The 19,490-nt window shown below is 38.2% G+C and overlaps 1 protein-coding gene across 5 annotated transcripts in view; it reads right to left on the reverse strand.

Moving 5' to 3' along the window:
• The window catches only part of SPIDR (scaffold protein involved in DNA repair), a 167,148-nt gene that overhangs the window by 82,270 nt on the left and 65,388 nt on the right, over positions 1–19,490 (reverse strand). For all 5 annotated transcript variants that reach the window (XR_013988681.1, XM_081013837.1, XM_081013835.1 and 2 more), the window contains exon 8: positions 14,824–15,043. Coding sequence is in view for 4 of the 5 variants with exons in the window: in XM_081013837.1 (XP_080869963.1) it covers positions 14,824–15,043 (220 nt within the window). In the remaining variant the exon portion in view is untranslated. The remainder of the gene's footprint in view (positions 1–14,823; positions 15,044–19,490) is intronic.

Genomic DNA, 19,490 nt, shown 5'->3' on the forward strand with positions numbered 1-19,490 from the left:
TAGTCTAATAATTAGACGGTGCTGTCAGACTAATTACTGGTGTACTCAAGTGGGTGGAATTCAGTGCAGTGCTATGGCACAAGAATTTCAGCTTGCCAGACAGAATGATTCCCCACTCCTCTATGCCAAGTGCTTTTCTGGAGGCTCTTCCAAACCCCTGAACCAAATTCAGGGGGGCATGAGGAATGTGTGGTGGAAGAGAGGGGGGAACCACATTGCACTAACGGAAGTCCTTACACAGGCCTCCATAACTGGAACTTGGTAGCTGAATCCAGCCCAGTTAGAACAAACGTAAGAAAAATATTCTCGTCCAAGATCATGAAAACCTCTGGCTCCATATAAGAAGCTTCGATAAAAACAGCAGAAAGAACAATGTAGAATGCACACTCATGTGTCATTTCCCTCAATAAACCGTAGCCAATGTTTGCTAGAGGATAGTGGTGTGACAAGAAACAAGCAGTTGTCTGATATGGTCTAAATGCCTTTTGATATTTTATCTAGGGATGCTAGAACCAATCACTTTACACTCTGAAAAAGTATTGATGGGCCCAGAATATTTTCTGAAGTCCACCAAAAACTCTAGACTCAAAGCAACCAACCTGCACACTGCATAAACCTCCAGAGTTTCACCAAACTGATCACAAAATTGACTGAAAGATGCACTGGTACATCACATACTACTTCATCAATTCGACGTCATCACAACATTCCAGAGATCTCTGAAGCATCACACAACAATGCAGAGTTGATGACACAGCTGACCTGCAAAGTGTATCAGATACTTTTAAAGATGAATGGTGAAATTTGGCATGGCCTAGGGACATCACCAGGTCACAATAGGTCTTAGTACACATGAACAAGTAGAGATTTGCTCCAGAATATTGTGATGAGATCCATAAGCCACATACACATTTATGGCAATTTCTAGTGCTCCCTAGAAATTTTTGACTAGAATCCATTCTGGTCCAGACACAATTCCTCCCGATACGGAACTTAAATCCCAACCTAGCTTGAATTTCAGTGAGTGAGGAATCCTCAGCGAATTCTCAGTAGGGCCCCACATTTCATGTTATAAGGTAAGGAGTAGCCATTAACTTCAGATGCTCCATTAATATTTTGCTCAAATTAAATATGCGGTTTCACTGGTAATGCTGTAGATAGCAGATGCCAAGCTAAATACTTTGCAAATAAACTGTTGTTATATATGTGAACAACTAAAGATATTCACTCTTCCATTTATAATCTTTACTATCACTACATTTCTCATTTCATGATGAATTGAATATATTATTTTACAGCAATAACAACATAATTAAGAAGTATGCATCTCATTGGCCCTTTTATATTGCACAGCTTTCTGCTAAAAGAGACTTCCTGCCCTCAAATTATTCTCCAAAAGTACTAGTCTAAAGCTCAGTAACAAAACAAATAAAATCTGTTTTTCTCAACCTTTTTCTTTTTCTTTTCAGTACAGAGCAATGAGATTAAAAGTGTGGCAGACAGCCAAATACTTTAGCCATCGCAGTCACTAATAGATGCATTTAACATTTATGCAGCTTTCAAATGTGAAGCATCTGGTTCCAATTTCAAAGCTGGCTTGCACTGAAAGTGCCTCCTCCACAATACTTTTATTATAAACTGTTCTTTTCCCTACTTGTTCCCTCCCCCCTCCTTTTTGGAAGAGGCTGTTCCTTCCTTCTTGCTGGAAGCCACCTGACCACTGCCAGGAAGAGGAATGCAAAACATTCCCAGGAGCAGCTCCTGACGTCAGCAGAGCATTTCATCTCCCAATGTTCAGAACGGTCTGGAAATTCCAGTCTCTAGTAGAACTAATTGAATGCGATAGCAGCTGTAGCCTGCAATGAATCACATTAAAAACTGCTTCATGTTAAGATTATTGATGGTGGTATGAACTGCTCAAAACAAACACAAATCTGATTATTTTCCTACTGAACTAATGCACACTGTGATTCTGTCTACCTTGCTCGTTGTTTCTTTTATCATATCCTTGAACCTTGAGCAGTTGCCCTTAAAAATTAAATACATACATAAAAGGACTGTGCATTATTTCTCTACTTCTTTCATACATCTGAGTGGGAAGGGAGATGGAACAAAGAAGGGTTTAGCTATGCTAACAGAGGGTTAAACATGACTCAGCTAGAAATTCCTCAAGTGGGTTCATGCCATGCATGGTTGTTCACGTCATCCTATCCAGCCTTCAGGATATTAACTACTTCTAAACTAGAAGTTATCCAGCTCAGCATATTTACATTCCATTTTGATTTTTAGTCAGAATCAGCAGTGAACCTTATTGCTAACCTACAGACAATTAAATGCTTGTATTTTATTTCTTCACATGTAGTACCTTAAGCAAAACTACAGTCCCCAGAGTAGAACATCAAAGTAATAGATACCAAATGTCAGGTACAAAGTTCTGTACTTCCATAGAACGTTATATCCACCACTTCCACAGTACTGCAAAGGTAGGTTTTTATTTTATTTTATTTTAAACATTTTGGCTATGGGAGCACGGAGGGGAAGGGAAGAAGGCACAATGTGAGTAGTGGTATATCTAGAGCTTAGACCATACCCCCCCCCAATAAAATGCTTAAAAAAGAAGGAATGTGAAGCACTGAATTACTCCTTCACTCTCAGACTACAGTTTAGTACTTTGTCCATGAAATATAAAGCTTTCACCATACTTGTTAAGCAATGTAGCTGTGAGTTCCATAGACCAAGTGTTCACAGAATAAGTAACAAAATTGACTGATTCCACAGTATGATCAAGGAATATGCACAACCCTAAATTTAATTAGACGGGTCTATGGTTTTAACACAGGCAAGGCCCAAATAAATAACATAAAACAAGGTTTCTCAAACTTGGATCTTCTCCAATTCCCATCATCCCTTACCACTGGTCCTGCTAGCTAGGGTTGATGGGAATTGTAGTCCAAAAACAATTTGAGACTCAAGTTTGGGAAACCCTCACCTAAAACATGATTTGAAATGATTCCGGATGTTTCCTTGGTTATTTTAATTATGACATTATATCTTTTATATAAACACAGTTCGATTATAAACCATACATGGTTTTGGGGTGTATTCTGGATTTGAAATAAATAACGCAAACCTTTTAACATCTTTTGTTTTTCAAAAAACAAAACACCACATTATTTATTTATGCCACATTCATACAATGTAGTAATATTAGACTCCAAAAGAGACAAATTTTCATTTGAGTAGATTTTCAGCAAAATATATACTCTGCCACTATATATGTATATAAAATTGGGTGCTGTCTACTACAACAGTTTTAGTTATTGAGAACAACAACTTTTCACAAGGCCAAAAAAGTTAATATCCAGGAAGGAGGGGTTGCAAAGGGATGTGGAGTTATGTTAAACAATTCATCATAACAAATTTTTCCATGTGTATACTACAGGGAAGAAGGTTGTTCAAAAAGATGCCTCAAAATCCCATGACTCTCCTGAGTCCCATTCCAGGGATTTGTGGTCATGCAGTCACATCCAAGTTTCCCTGGCCCAAATTCGGTAAGAGATTTGATTCCCTTTAAATCACTAAAGGGAACATTTGGCATGAAACTGTAAATTCAGAGATTCCCAGGAACATATACACTTAAACTGAGAAAACATAATTTAGCAACATGCCATGACATAATTTTAACTTAGTTGTTAGTGAGCAAAATATTTTACAATGTATTGACTAGCAGCAAGCTCTCATAATGTTCACATAAAGGATGAATTTGTATACTTGCTGGTAGTTTGAAAGACAAAGTGCAGTGTTGAGACTGGAGTTGTGTGTGCATGCAAGCTGGAAGCAAGGCAGCAGGCTGAGAAGGCAGAGTCAGAGCCATGCCTGATATTTACTGGAATGCAAGGCTGTGGCTATGAAAGAATCAATACCTTATTGGGGTGTTAATGCTGTGAACCCCTCTGTCAGGTTGTATATATGTGTAAATAAATAAGGACATCTTGCTGCAAAGGAAACACGGACCATGGGTAAGCACTTGGAACCCCAAACCTAACATATAAAGAATTACTAGCCATGCTGATACACTAACAGAACTGAAACATAATTAATGAGAATAAAGACGTTTGCAAATGAAATGGTTGTGAACTTTTAAAACAAGCATGCCCTGTTAGAAGTGTTCACCTGAAAGTGTGCCATTCCATTTATGACACTTTATTGGAAACTTTCAACTTTGACTAAAAACTGTCATCAAATTTATTTGGTAAATGGTATTTTTGCAACCAAAAACAAAAACACGTGCACTTCTAAGACTATGTTATAATAGAATTCTGATGTTAGATTTGTTACCATAATTTATTACATTGTTAAACAAACTATAAACCTTTTAACTAATCATATGTTGTAGCTTACACAACAGCTAAAGAAAGTAGTATGTGGCTTAAATCAGGATGGTATTCTCTCTGCACCCAATGCTTTATTTTGTTATTAATTGCTCATTTGTTATATTCTGTCTTGTTTTCAGAGTTTCCCTGTATGGAGGGCAACATCAAATAGAGATTAAATACTTCAGTCACATTAAATAGCAGCACTACCTCAATATTCATCACAAAATATAGAATCATAAAAATAGGAAATGGAAAAAATAACCTTAAGGTATGAATGGCTCAGAAATATGACATTTCCAGGATTGAACGACTTCCGGAGGCGGCGCCATCGGCAATGGCGGATTCCCTCTAGTCTTGAGGGAATAGCTCTGCGGAAATCGGGTCTTGCCGCTACGGCGAAGTGGGGACCCCTCGGAAAATCACAGGTGGGTGAAGCCTGTGACCATGGGACTCGGCGGGCACCCTTAGCGCCCCCCCAATTAGCGAGGGAACCCTGGAAAGAGTTCCGGAGCGAAGCGGGGAGTCTGGCGCGGTGCTGAGAGTCAACTGCTTCTTCCGTGGAGTGAAGCCGCGCAGCTGTTGCCGGAGAGCGCCGACCTTTTTCCTGTGACAATTCGGCTAAGAAACAACTACCCGTGAGTAGGTTAAGTCTGAAGATCGGGGAAATTAAGGGGAAAAAAGGACTAATTTGGCACTGAAGCGGGAAGGTGTAAACAGGAAGTCCGCCTTCCTTTTATGTAAATAGATCAAAGCAAAGACTGTCAAAGCAAAGAGCCTGAAAATTGTGTTGAAAAAGACTCCAATCTTACATCAATAAAAAGAGAACTCCCTCCCTGTGGTGCAGGAGAGGGGAGGGAGAAGGGGAAGTATCTTTCGCCCGCAAAAGAAGAGAGAAAGGGAACTAAGACCATCACTCAATGCCTGGGAACGGACTGTCAAGGGACACTGAAACTGCCGTATTGGGAAACGCGCTGTCAAAGGACAATGCAACTTCTTGACAGCTAGCTCTGTAAGAGGGATACTTTGATTCTGAAAAGCCCCACTTGACTTGAAACTGTTGCTCTTTTTGGCTAAAGGGGGGATTTTTGAAAGTTGGAATAGCTATTTTATCGTTACAAATTGGAACTGCTATTGTGTCCCCCTAGAGGAACTTTGAAATTGTTACAATTGGCCAGGGAATTTTCCACTCTAAACTGGCCATACTAAAGGGGAATTTTCCACCACAAACAAGTAATCGTGGGACTGACCTTGATCCTTAGATAAAGTGCTATGGCAGACTTGACTCAGGAAAAAACAACAAGATCTGGTAAAATTAGACTGCAGCAGCATAGAACGTCAGCACCCGGCCTCCCTGCCCCACCAGGGGAAGATTCAGCCCAGGTGGCGTCTAAAGGAATGGCAGCTGAAGGGGGTTTAGCTTCAGCCTTAGATAAAATTTTTGAATCTTTGGAAAAGTTGAGCAAACAAGTGGCTGAAGCGACAACTAAAATTGATCAAAACACTACAAGCATCAATAACGGGGCAGAAGGTGAACTCAAATACAGAATCTATTGAGAAACTGCTACAGGAATCTACCTCGAATCGAAAAGCAGCTGAAGAAGCTAAGCAAAAAGCATTGGCTGTGGAGGAAAAGATAGAGGAAAAGATACCACCGATATGTAGGCAGTTGGAGGATCATAAGTCATTGCTGTCTATGATCGAATTAAAAGAAAAACAGATAAATCTAAGGATCAGGGCTGTACCTGAACTTGAGAAAGACAACCTGAGTGACTTTCTTACGCAGGAATTTACAGACTTTTGGGACTTAGACCCAGACAAGTTAGACTTCAAGATAGTAAGTGCTTTCAGACTTGGAAGAGGGGGGAGAAAGAACAGGGTGAGAGACTGTTTGATTACCCTCCAATCAAGAGAGGAGAGAGACAGAATATTGAGCTTGCACTTCCAGAAGACCTTGGAAATAAAGGAATCAAGAGTGGAGATATTTAAGGATATCCCTAAACATCTTTTGGATCTCAGGTCCAACTACGGAGACTTGGTGGCCCTGCTAAGAGCAAACAGGACCATTTTCAGGTGGGAATTCCCTCAAGGCCTATCTTTTACTTTTAAAGGGAAAAAGTTTAAAATAAGATCAGTGGAAGATAAAGAAAAATTTCTGAAAGATTACGAAGAAGATTTGCAAAAAGAAACTGAAAAAGAGCCAAGAGCTTTAAAACCAGGAACACAGGACATAGTACCACTACCTTTGGGATTGGACAAGTTAGAGAAGGTGATACCACCAACAGAACAAGAACAATTATTTGGTGCAGTTGGAGGAAAAGTAAAATAAACACACCATGTCCCTGCAACTATTAAGCTGGAATATTCATGGATTTACTTCCCCGGAGAAAAGGAAAAAAGTCTTTCATTTACTGAAAAAGGAACAATTGGACCTGATTTGTTTGCAGGAAACACATGTGATAAGGCTCCATAGGAAAGTATTGATTAATAAAAGATTGGGCCAGGAGTTTATTTCATCGGACAAGGTTAAAAAGAGAGGAGTTGTAATTTACGCTAAAGAGAGCCTATCACCGAAATTTATTTTTAAAGATGATCAAGGAAGATATGTGGCAATTGAAATTCAAACACAAGGAGAATAATTTTTGATAGTAGGAGTATATGCACCAAATGAGGGGAAATCTGAATTTTTTAAGAAGTTGCATGAGACATTGTTAGACTATATGGATTACAATATTATCATGATGGGAGATATGAATGGAGTGGTATCCACAAACATGGACAAGTCGCAGAGACAGGTAGTTACCAAAGATGGCAGACTACCAAAAACCTTTTTTGAGATGACTGACAATATGGATTTGATTGACATTTGGAGAATAAAGAATCCCTTGGCTAGGGAGGGAACCTTCTTCTCTGAAGCCAAAATGACATGGACAAGAATTGACCAAATCTGGATTACTAGAGGACTGGCACCTAAGACTCGAAAAGTGGAAATTTGCCCTAAAACCTGCTCCGACCATAATGCAGTGAAAATGGAGATGAAATTAACACCTACCGGCTCCTTCAGATGGAGGATGAATGACACCTTGTTTAGAGATCAAGAAGTTACCAAGAAGGCCCAAAAAACCTTGAGAGACTACTTTGAGATAAATATGAACACTACCATCGAAAAAAGAGTAATCTGGGACGCAAGTAAAGTGGTTATGAGAGGGTTTCTAATTCAACAGAATGCAATAAAGAAGAGAACTCAAAATGAGAAAAAAGATAAAATTTTGGAAAAAATAAAAGAGGGGGAGAAGAAACTGAGAGCGAAACCAAAATCACAAGAGATTCTGAGAGAAATAAAGTTATACCAAGTGCAATATATGAAGATGATGAATCAGGAAATAGAATGGAAAATTAAACAGATGAAACAAAGGACATTTGAATCGGCTAATAAATGTGGAAAACTTCTAGCTTGGCAAATGAAAAAAAGACAAAAACTTAACACCATTACCAACTTGGAAGTGGAAGGAAAGAACATCCAGAATCCAGTGGAAATTAGAAAATGTTTCCAGAGGTACTTTAAACAGCTATGTACACAAGGGCCACAGAAAGAGTGTGATTTAGACAAATTTTTAAAAACAAATGGACTTCAAAAAATCTCCCAAGAAAATAAGTTAATGTCGAACTACAAAATAACAGAACAGGAGGTGGAAGGTGCCATCCAGAACATGCAGTTGGGCAAATCTCCAGGGCCAGATGGCTTAACCTCAAAATATTATAGGTCCTTGAAGGATTGGATAATTCAACCATTAAAGGAGGTTTGCAACGAAATTTTGGAGGGGGAAAAAGCGCCAGAGTCGTGGAAGGAAGCTTATATTACACTAATACCGAAAAATGAGTCTGAAAAGACACAACTTAAGAACTACCGCCCCATATCCCTGCTTAATGTGGATTATAAAATTTTTGCAGATATTTTGGCTAAAAGGTTAAAAAAAGTATTAGTGGAGGAGATACATAAAGACCAAGCTGGCTTTCTCCCGGGTAGACACTTGTCTGACAATACGAGGAATATAATCAACATTTTGGAGATGCTACAAGTGAATATTAACACTAAAGCTGTTTTAATTTTTGTAGATGCGGAGAAAGCCTTTGATAATATTTCTTGGAGTTTTATGAAGAAAAACCTTCAGGGGATGGGGGTTGGTCAAGGGTTTGAAAATGGTATAAGTGCAGTTTACTCAGAACAAAAGGCCAAACTAATAGTTAACAATGTGGTGACAGAGGAATTTAAGATAGAGAAAGGGACACGACAAGGCTGCCCAATTTCCCCATTGCTGTTTATTTCGGTCCTGGAGGTTTTGCTAAATATGATCAGAAGGGACCGTCTGATTAAAGGTATACGGGTCGGAGCAAAACAGTACAAATTGAAAGCTTTTGCAGATGATTTAGTATTGACGTTACAGGAGCCAGAATCTAGCACTAAAAGAGTATTAGAATTGATTCAGGAATTTGGTCATGTGGCAGGATTTAAGTTGAACAAGTCAAAGACTAAGGTGCTTGAGAAAAATTTAACACCGATTGAGAAAGAGAGGTTTCAGAAGGAGACAGGTTTAACATTGGTTAAGAAAGTAAAATACTTGGGGGTTAACATGACTGCTAAGAATTTAAACCTATTTAAAGACAATTATGAGAAATGTTGGTCAGAAGTGAAAAAGGATTTAGAGATATGGTCAAACTTGAAGCTTTCCTTGTTAGGTCGAATTGCTGTTATAAAGATGAATGTATTGCCAAGAATGTTATTTCTGTTTCAATCATTGCAAATTTTGGACAAAATGGACTGTTTCAAGAAGTGGCAGAGAGGCATTCCTAGATTTGTCTGGCCGGGCAAGAAGCCCAGAATAAAATTTAAAATATTAACCGATGCAAAGGATAGAGGTGGATTTGCCCTGCCAGACTTTAAACTTTACTATGAATCAGCAGCATTCTGCTGGTTGAAAGAATGGCTGCTTCTTGAGAACACAGACATTTTGGATTTAGAAGGTTTTAATAATGTTTTTGGGTGGCATGCATATTTGTGGTATGACAAGGTTAAAGCACACAAAGCATTTAAAAACCATATTGTCAGGAAAGCATTGTTAAATGTCTGGATAAGATATAAGGACTTACTTGAAAACAAAACCCCAAGGTGGTTGTCACCGATGGAAGCAAAGGCTCAGAAAAGGCTCAATATGGAGGCCAAATGGCCGAAATATTGGGAAATTTTGGAACAAGAAGGAGACAAATTGAAATTGCAGAGTTTTGAGAAATTAAAAGACAAAGTGCGAGACTGGCTTCATTATTATCAGATAATGGAGGCATACAATTTGGATAAGAAAATTGGCTTCCAGGTGGAAAAATCAAAATTGGAAACAGAACTGTTAGAACCCAAAACTAAGATTTTGTCAAAAATGTATAACTTGCTGTTGAAATGGAATACTCAGGATGAAATGGTGAAATCTGCTATGATTAAATGGGCACAAGATCTTGGACATAACATTATGTTTGCTGACTGGGAACAGTTGTGGACCACAGGTATGAAATTTACGCCATGTAATGCCCTAAGAGAGAATATTATGAAAATGATATACAGGTGGTACATGACACCAGTCAAGCTTGCAAAAATCTACCATTTGCCCGATAATAAATGTTGGAAATGTAAAGAAACCGAAGGTACATTCTTTCACCTTTGGTGGACGTGCCCAAGGATTAAGGCTTTCTGGGAGATGATATATAATGAATTGAAAAAGGTATTTAAATATACCTTCTTGAAGAAACCAGAGGCCTTTCTCCTGGGCATAGTCGGCCAATTGGTGCCAAAGAAGGACAGAACTTTTTTTATGTATGCCACAACAGCAGCAAGAATTCTCATTGCAAAGTATTGGAAGACACAAGATCTACCCACCTTGGAAGAATGGCAGATGAAGGTGATGGACTATATGGAATTGGCGGAAATGACTGGCAGAATCCGAGACCAGGGAGAAGAGTCGATGGAAGAAGATTGGAAAAAGTTTAAAGACTATCTACAGAAATATTGCAAAATTAATGCATGTTAGAATGATGTTGGACAGAAACTAAGTGGTCTTTAGCTGAAATGTTATAAGGGAACATGAAAAAATAGTTTATTAATACGTAAAAATTTAAAACTACAATATTTTATGATTAATGATTAGGATACATAAAGAGGGGAGGGATTTGTTGAACTAACAACCGAACTGGAATACAAAAAAGGGAGGTGTGAGGAGGTCCTGGAAATAAGCAAATGAAGGTTAAGTAACGGAAGGAATGAACTGTTTTTAACTATTTTTACTTTGTATTTTTCTTTTTTCTTTGTATGTCTTGTAATATTCTGAAAATCTTAATAAATATCTTATAAAAAAAACAAAACAGAAATATGACATTTCCAGGATTAACAGCAATCAGACCTTGTGTTGGAACCATGCTGTGCTTGGAATACCATGCACTTCAAATGGGCTCCCCTTTCTTAAACTACCTATCTTTCATACCTGACCAAAAAAGAGAGCACATCCACATGACATTCATCCTGGATACAAGCAAAGTGCCTGATATTATGCCAGTTGGGATGTGCGTGGAAGGAAAATGCTACTCTGAAGTGATTCCTTAGGCAGTGTGCATGTATTCCCACTGGACCGTCAATGAAATCTGATTCAATCAGCCTCATGTGTGGTAGACCGGTTTTGCCCCTAAAATAAAGCTATCACCTAGTACAGCATTTCACTTTCCCTTAGAAGAGTGAATGACAGCATTTTACAAAGAAAACGTAAAAGGGTACACCTGGGATAAACACTGGGGGCTACCTTTTCCACTTGTCCATGAAGACCCCACTGTCTGGGGAAGAGGCAGTTCCCCAAACCATTTGCAATCCAATCTGCAGCCTGCTTACTCTATTCTATAGAATCAAATTAGAACTAATGCTGCCCCTTCATTTGCACAGTGCCATACTGAACTCTCTATCTTGGACACGCTGGAGTGGTATAGAATACTCCATGGGTAGGCAAACTAAGGCCTTCTAAATCCGGTCCGCCAGAAAAAGTAATAAAAACGGAATAGGATTGAGAATCATGGAACTGGAATAAAGCAAAAGAACATTCAGTCAAACCCTGATCAAAGGAAGTCCTTCCATTCACCAATCACTATACAGAATGGATTGCAGAGCGCTAGGGGGAAGAAAGAAACTGAACTGCAGAAAGATGCTTAAGGCAAATATTTCAAAGTAATACAAGTTTGATTTAAGAAAAGGCAAAATACACCAAGGACACTGGAAATCAGACTTTTGTGGGCGAGTATTCTTTTGTAACACAAAACATGCTGATCAGCTGCACCTGAACCTGACCAAAGCCATCAGTTCACTCATTCTAAGGATACACCTGAACAATATCTTTTCCCTGTTGCAACATTCCATCAGACCTGGTGTTACAGGAGAGTATTGCCCCAGGGCTTCAGGAGGGCCCACTGCCAAGTCTGACACGGTCTACCTCTTGAAGACTGCTCTGACCTTCATCTGTTTCCTTGCAGACCACCCAGAATAATCACTATCAGTGTTAGAAATGGAGATATGAAACCTAGGTTATGGGCTCAATAATGGAATGTCTAGGTGCAATTAAAACTGCAGAGTGGAAGGAAAGGAGGACCTTTTTCTGCCTCCCCACTTCCAGCTACTCTCTGAAGACTGGAGAAGAGTCCCTCTTAAGAATATTAGGGGAGGGACAGGGGAAGGACTAGACCATGTGAAAAATGAATATAATATTTTAGCTGCAGTTCATTCATCTTCAGCTTTGTATTCTTGTTACTAAAAATTCGCACCTATCTCTGAAACACTGTCGATTAATCCTTAAAATCTTATTGTGATAAGATTTGTTTTTAGTAGTTACATTAAGACTGATAATTAGACATGATCCCCCCCCCCCCATGAATAACTGTTTCAGGTAGCAGACAGGTCATTCATTGCTGGCAGGGGCCCATTAACTTGGCTAAGCCATTTGAAAATATTTTAGTGTGCTTTCTATCCAAAACTGTCAAAAGCAAAATTATTATCTTCTAACAGGCCAGATTTCAGTTTTACCACTTCATCTTTAAACAAAATGTGGAATTTATAATGGGATTAAACACACATGGGAATACTCTTAAAAAGAGTCATATATAATTTAAAGTTCTGCATCCATCCCAGAGTTAATTCCTACTATACATTTTTACTGACTTTAACAAAACTGTCTGCTATTCTTTATTGACGTCAGTAGACAAAAGCCCAATAACAATTTCTGTCACTGTAGTATCTTTGGAATTTCCTCTTTCATATGAGTTAGAGATTTCCAAGTCTAGAATATTCTTCTTTATGGATCACTAGAATATTTTCAATCTCCCCCTCCCCATTTTTTTTTAAAAAAATCTTAGACATGACAACTCATTTTAAAACAGGTATGTTCATAATGCATGACTCAGTTCACACATTTGTCAGAGGAACAGAAAATAAAATAAATATTCCTCCCTTCAAGGCAAAAGTTGACTTTTACAAACTTATCCTTTGACAACAATTAGATTTTTAAAAGTATAATATTTTTGCATATAAATAATGGGCAAAAGTATATTGAAGTTGCTACTACTATATTTCAAATGTATTTACTAATTGTATGATCCTGCCATATACTAAAAAAGCTAACATGAAGTATTAGCAAATATTTGTTTGCTGGTGCATTCACCTCTGATCTTACCTATTTTGCTGTAAGCAGATTACATAACCACTTTACTTCTTAATCACACCCATTCTCTTAAATGTTTAACACCCACAGAGGATAAGTATTGCCAAAACAGATATTGATGCATTGTCATAATAATGAGCCAAAAGATCAATATGGCCTCTCTTGCTTTTGCAGGCTCAGTGTATTAGGTGATTGTGGCTGACATTTTGTTCTATTTAGGTTGTAGCTAGGTCTTAAATTGGAAGTACACTGATGGATACTTCAGATCTGTAAGATTTGCATTATTCCACATTCATTTCTTATGTACACTGGATGCACATGACTGCACAACCATTGTTTAAGGCAGATTAATTTACTCAGCACCATCATCCCACACTCCACTATTCCTAAACTTCACATGTATTATGTGTACCTTGACACTCCTCCCCCATCTTGCCATATCAATTCTGCAGCTCCACATGGCACAAGATATCATAATGCCAAAAAACAAAAACAAAAAACACCAAGTCAAGCCACAGTAACACCACTGGCATTCGAAATCCACACTGAAAGTGTGTGAGAAAAGCTCAAAAAATGACAAACAAAAGTTATCCATTAAAAAAAATAAAGATACAAATTAGTATCCTCATCATTGCCTAGGGAATAGTTTAAAAGAGGAAGAAAGTCATTCTGAAGAGCCTAAGTCCACATTAAAAGCATTACATTTATGAAGATTTTATTATCAAACACTTAGTACAATAATATAGAAGAATAAGAAAAGTTTAAGTTGTTTAAGATACTAGCCGATGACAATGCCTTTCTTTAAGAAACTGATAGTTTTAAGATGTAGGCTGCAGAATCTCAAAATATACTGTATTGGGAATTATTATATTGGATACAAGCTAGCCAAGGTTGCTACATTTCTCTCTCTCTCTCTCCTCTCTCTCTCTCTCTCTCTGGATAGTTTATAATCTCCAACTCTAAAGTCTTTGAAGGAGTAATCATCAACAGATTGTATAATTAAATCTATCTTCCAGCAGTGTTCTTGCACTCAGTGACTTTGAATTTTGTTAAATTTTATTGTGGGCTGGCTGAGCTTCTTTTCCTTATCAGAGCTCTACTCTTTCTGCTTTTGCAAAAACTTCAAAGGAAGAATTTAAAAGACAACTAACTCTCTTTTTGATGGTAGGGATTTGTTTGGGGTTTTTTTGGTCCACATTGTCTGCTTGAATATCTATAACTTTTTAAATGCATACATTCTATCAAAGGGTTCTGCAGGAACAATATCCCTTGTTGGTCCTGGTCTGACTGATGAATGATTGATCCAGGCAGCTTGTGTTTATCAATGTGATAAATAGAGAAACTAAAGATATACAACACCCAGAAGTATAGCAGCATTTATCTGATTTGTTCTTGCTTGGTGCTCTCCCTCCACAATAGTAGCTGGAGAACTCAACAAGGTACAATGCATTCCCCATCAGACAGGTAAAGGGTTGATGTCCGCTAGGAAAGAACCAAAACTTCTTGTTCATCACTTGAAAGACCATTACAGTGTCTCATTTCATTATGTTTCACACATTTGAATTTAAAGTATTTTTCACAGTTATATCATTACATACACCTTGAAATGCAGCCTGGCCCAATAAGGTGAAATAAATACATTTATGGAGATACACGAGCATGCCAAGAACAGATTGTGAATATTTTAATAAATAATTAAAAATAAAAATACTTACCAAGGAGGATGGATATATAAGACATCCTGCAGAGCTAGCTTGAGGTGAGCTGCTGTTTCTTTTGCAAAAAGAACTTTAAGCCTAGGCTCAACGACGGCAATTTTTTCTATGGAAGAACTGCCAGCACAAATTTGTCCCAACTGATGGCAGACGGTTATGCAGAGAGAGCATTCTTCGTGCATTTCTTCAATCTTCACAGCTAGTACACCAGATTTAACACCTGGAAATTAAGCAATAAAGCAGCTAGGATAAGTACTCCATGGGATGCAGAATACACACACGAGGACACAGCCCTACTTCTTCTACAGACATCTATGTGTGCAAGTAGGTTTTTAGATAATGAGCTTAGTTGCACTTTTTTCATAGTTGTGTAGGTCAGATGTTACAACTCCCACCACCCCTGACCATTGGCTCTGCTGGCTGGAGCTGGAGTCCATCAAATGGAGGTCCACAATTTCCCCACCTCTGGTATAGGTATTCAATACAAAAAAAGCATTCCATCTTATTTATCTGTATCTGTAAAAACAATCCATTAATATTTACCAATACAACTTTAAATAATATTTCAGTACTGTGCAACATTAAATAAATACACAAGGCAAACTGAAATTATATCTGAGTCCATATGAACCATAGCTCACTAGTAGAGCACATGGTCAGGCAGCACACGGTCAGAAGAATCTCTACCAGAGATGCTTGGGCTACATAGGCTAATAGTCTGGTCTCCTATAGGGAAGCTTCCTATGCTCCTATCTAAAAGATATTGCTCTGCAGGCAAACAGCAAATGATAATACTGCACTTGACAAAAAGTGGGTTACCTAAAGGTTTCGGGGAACTTAAGTTATCCTCAGTCATCCCAGAGGTTTACAAAACAGAATAAAGTTTTGCCTAAAAAAAGTATTGCTTAAAATGAGTAAGGACATGCCACATAAATTTTAGCAATGTATATGTTAATAGTGAGCTACAAATTTGATGCTTAAATATGCAAACAACAACAGGTAATAGCTTCAGTGTGCAGCAAATCTATGAATTTGGACATAGATTAAAAGCTGCGTAGCTAGAGAAAAAAACACTTGACACTTGAAATATTTAAGTATCAGAAAAGATGCTTAAGTATAGCGTACCAGTGTTTCTGAGCAGCTAGAAAGTACAGCCAAGAAGGGGTTTAAAGCACCACATCAAAGGAGTTATGTTCCAGTAATACTTAAGTGTAGTGCATGCAGCTGCCATTTCAATTAGGTCTTACATGACATTCATATGACAAGTTTGTATTACTTTTATTGTCTTTTTGCTCTCATTTGTTTTCAAATACAGTATTGAACTAGAGAAAGAAAGGATATCACTTCCTGAAAATTAGGCACTCCATGAAAGTTAGGGCAGCAGGGTGGTGGTGGAGAGAGAATCTACAGATAATCAGAACACCAGAAATGTACTACTGCAGAGTGTCACAGACCTACATTTTTGAATGTAGGTCTTCATTTTTGAATGAAGCTTGAACTGTTATGGGGGTCCTTTCACAACCAGAAACAAGGTCTAAGTAGCCACTGTTAGCTTCTTCAATGGAGTTGTTCCAGATCACCACACCTTTACATCTGTGCTACTGGCTCTCAACCTTTGGGAATGTTGAAATATATAAACACACAAAAATAATAAAAAAATTGAGTCGTGCAAATCAAATTGGATCTACTAGACCCAAAATTCTTAAACAATGTGGACTAAATTCTTTTCTGGGGACTCTGAAGCTTAAGCTTCATTAGTTTCATGGCAGATCTGCTCCTGACTACAGGACAGCTGGAATTATTAGATGCAACTTTTTAAAGTCCACTCGGTACAATAATTTAGAGATGCCAACTCCAATGTACAGCCCTTTAGTCAAAGTGTAACATCTCAAAAATACGTTCAAAAAAAAGCAGATAGTATTTGCTTTGACAATTTCAAATTGTTTTAAAATAAGACTGCTATGCTTTCTTAGAAAGTTCAGACTCATAAAATAAATTATACTAAGGGGCCAAAATATTTCCCCAAGAAAGCAAGAATATAATTTCCCCCCAGTAATGCCCCTGAACCAAACTTAAACATATAAGCATTTTCCAACATGTTCCTGAAGTCAGCAAACTTAACTCAATCAAAAAACACTGCCAGTTATTCTTGCTTTAAATGCACACAAAGTTCAAGGTCTTTTTTTCAGTAATTCATTATATTAAGACAGGAGTAGGGAACCTGTGACCTTCCAGATGTTGTAGGACTAACAACTCCTATCATCCCTGGCTATTGGCCATGATAACTAGGACTAATGTGAGTCAAAGTCCAATGTCAACTGGAGGGCCACAAGTTACCCAAACTGCACTAAGAGGTACATAGGCTGCTGGATCTCCTTGTGCCTCAGATGCTGATCCTTGTTTAAAGAAGAAATCACGTGACTCTTGTTCTAGCACACTGAGTAAGTGGGTAGATATCAAAGAGAAACTGGAATAAAGTGATACAATTTGTGACGTCTTAATTGTACCAGTACATACATCATTCACTTCCTGAATACAGATATGCTATCTGAGTCCTGGTTTGATTTACAATGGGTTAGATAGCAAACTTTGAATGATCAAAGTTAGACCGACTACTGCAACTCTAGTTCTATGCCCTGCACAAAGGTACTTGGGACTGAAGGCCTTCCTAATCATACCACCTTAAAGTTTGAACCACCTTAAAGCTTTCAGCAAGGCGTTTCAAATACATATGTAAAGATATGTTACTAATTCAAGCAATTGAAAATTACATCTTTTCTCATCAGCTGAGTGCATGAGCATTGTTAGAAGTCGACAAAGGTCCTCAAGTTTCTCTTTCCCCCACCCCTGTGCTTCTTTTTTTAAAAAACACAAAACTTATTATTTTACTACTTTGCTTATAGAGTAGTTGGGCACAAGGCAAAATACAGTACCAGTTAGACTCCAGCCACCTGGCATCTGAATATCTATAGATATTAGCATACACAAGGATACACAGGGCACAAGGATTTGAGAATGGGGAATATAGAACAGGGGTCAAAAACTTGAGTTTCTCCAGATGCTTCTGGACTACAACTTCCATCATCCCCTGAACAGTGGCTCTGATGGGTAGAGCTGATGGGAGTTGGAGTCCTGCACTATCTGAAAAGCCACAATTCCCCCCAAGTCTGCCTTGCAGTGACACTCAATTTATTTGAATCACAATTTCCATTTTAGAGTGTTGAAGTGGTACAAGAACACCACATGGCAAGGGATCATAGCACAGAGATAGGACACAAGCTGTGAATACAGATGGACAGGTTCAACCTCTTGCATCTCCAGCAGCTGATGAGAAAGACCCGAAGACCCTAGAAAGCCACTGCTCATTAAAGCAGACTTTACTGGGTTAGACAGACTCTGACCCACTATAAAGTAGCTTCCTATGCTCCTAGGGTTGCCATAAGTCAGACTCTCTTAGCTTCTCTCCTTAATCTGCATTATGGGAATATTATTATAATACATTTATTTATACCCTGCCTTTTCCCCAGACAGAAGAAACATGAATCACTAAAATATAGAGAAAATAATTAGGGGGGACATTATTATTATTATTATTATTATTATTATTATTATTATTACCATTATTATTATTATTATTATTAATAATAATAATACCCCGCCCATCTGGCTGGGCTTCCCCAGCCACTCTGGGTGGCTTCCAACCAAGTATTAAAATACAGTAATACATCAAACATTAAAAGCTTCCCTAAACAGGGCTGCCTTCAGATGTCTTCTTAATTAATAGAATTAAAACTTTATATGGGTATAATAGCCTTTTAAAATATAGAAATAATTACAATAAAAATAGCATGGCAACAGCTCTTTTATTAAAAGCATTCAATTCCAAGTCTGTTGGAACAAGGTCTTCACCTGCTGGTGGAAGGACAAAAAGGATGGAGCCAGTCTAGTGTCTCTAGGGAGGTAGCTCTGGGAGCAGCCCCTGAGAAGGCCCTTTCCTGTGTCCCCACCAATCGTGCCTGTGAGGGTGGCAGGACCAAGAGAAGGAGCTTTCATGAAGATTTCAAAACCCAGGTAGGTTTGTATGAAGGAATACGGTCTTTCAGATGGAGCTGAGCCATTTAGGGCTTTATATGTCATAACCAGCACTTTACAGGGCTGTCTTAAGTTACTTTGCTATATATAAGATGTAATAGAATAGCAAAACTAGAGTATCATAAAGCATTGTCCACACCCTCTCTTAGTCTTGGACCTTCCCCCTCATCACACTATTCACACAATTTCTTTCAGATTCCTGTCATCTATCTCTAATATGGTGATAGCACTGGAAAGTTCATTTCTTCCCTCCTAATGCAGGAAGTGAACATTTGTCTTTGTTTCTATTTTTGACCTGGGGTGGGGAACACTATTGCCAAATTACTGCAGCAGTGAGGTCCTGTATTTCTATACTGTTTCCTATGAGAAGCTGTTATTGTTAACACACTAATGAAATGGTAGAGGCATAAAAAAATCAGGTCCACAGATTAAGCAACTGTCAAATATAACTATCTATCTATCTACCAAGGATTTGGCAACAAACAGCTAAGTGCAGGATGCAGTGCATAAATCGCAACTAAGATTTGGAAGCGAATAAAAACAGAGAATATTTCATAAGAAACTGCTGTTTCATA

This window comes from Podarcis pityusensis (genome assembly GCF_964106645.2).
Source record: "Podarcis pityusensis genome assembly, chromosome: 7".
In the NCBI taxonomy this organism is placed as follows: Eukaryota; Metazoa; Chordata; class Lepidosauria; order Squamata; family Lacertidae; genus Podarcis; species Podarcis pityusensis.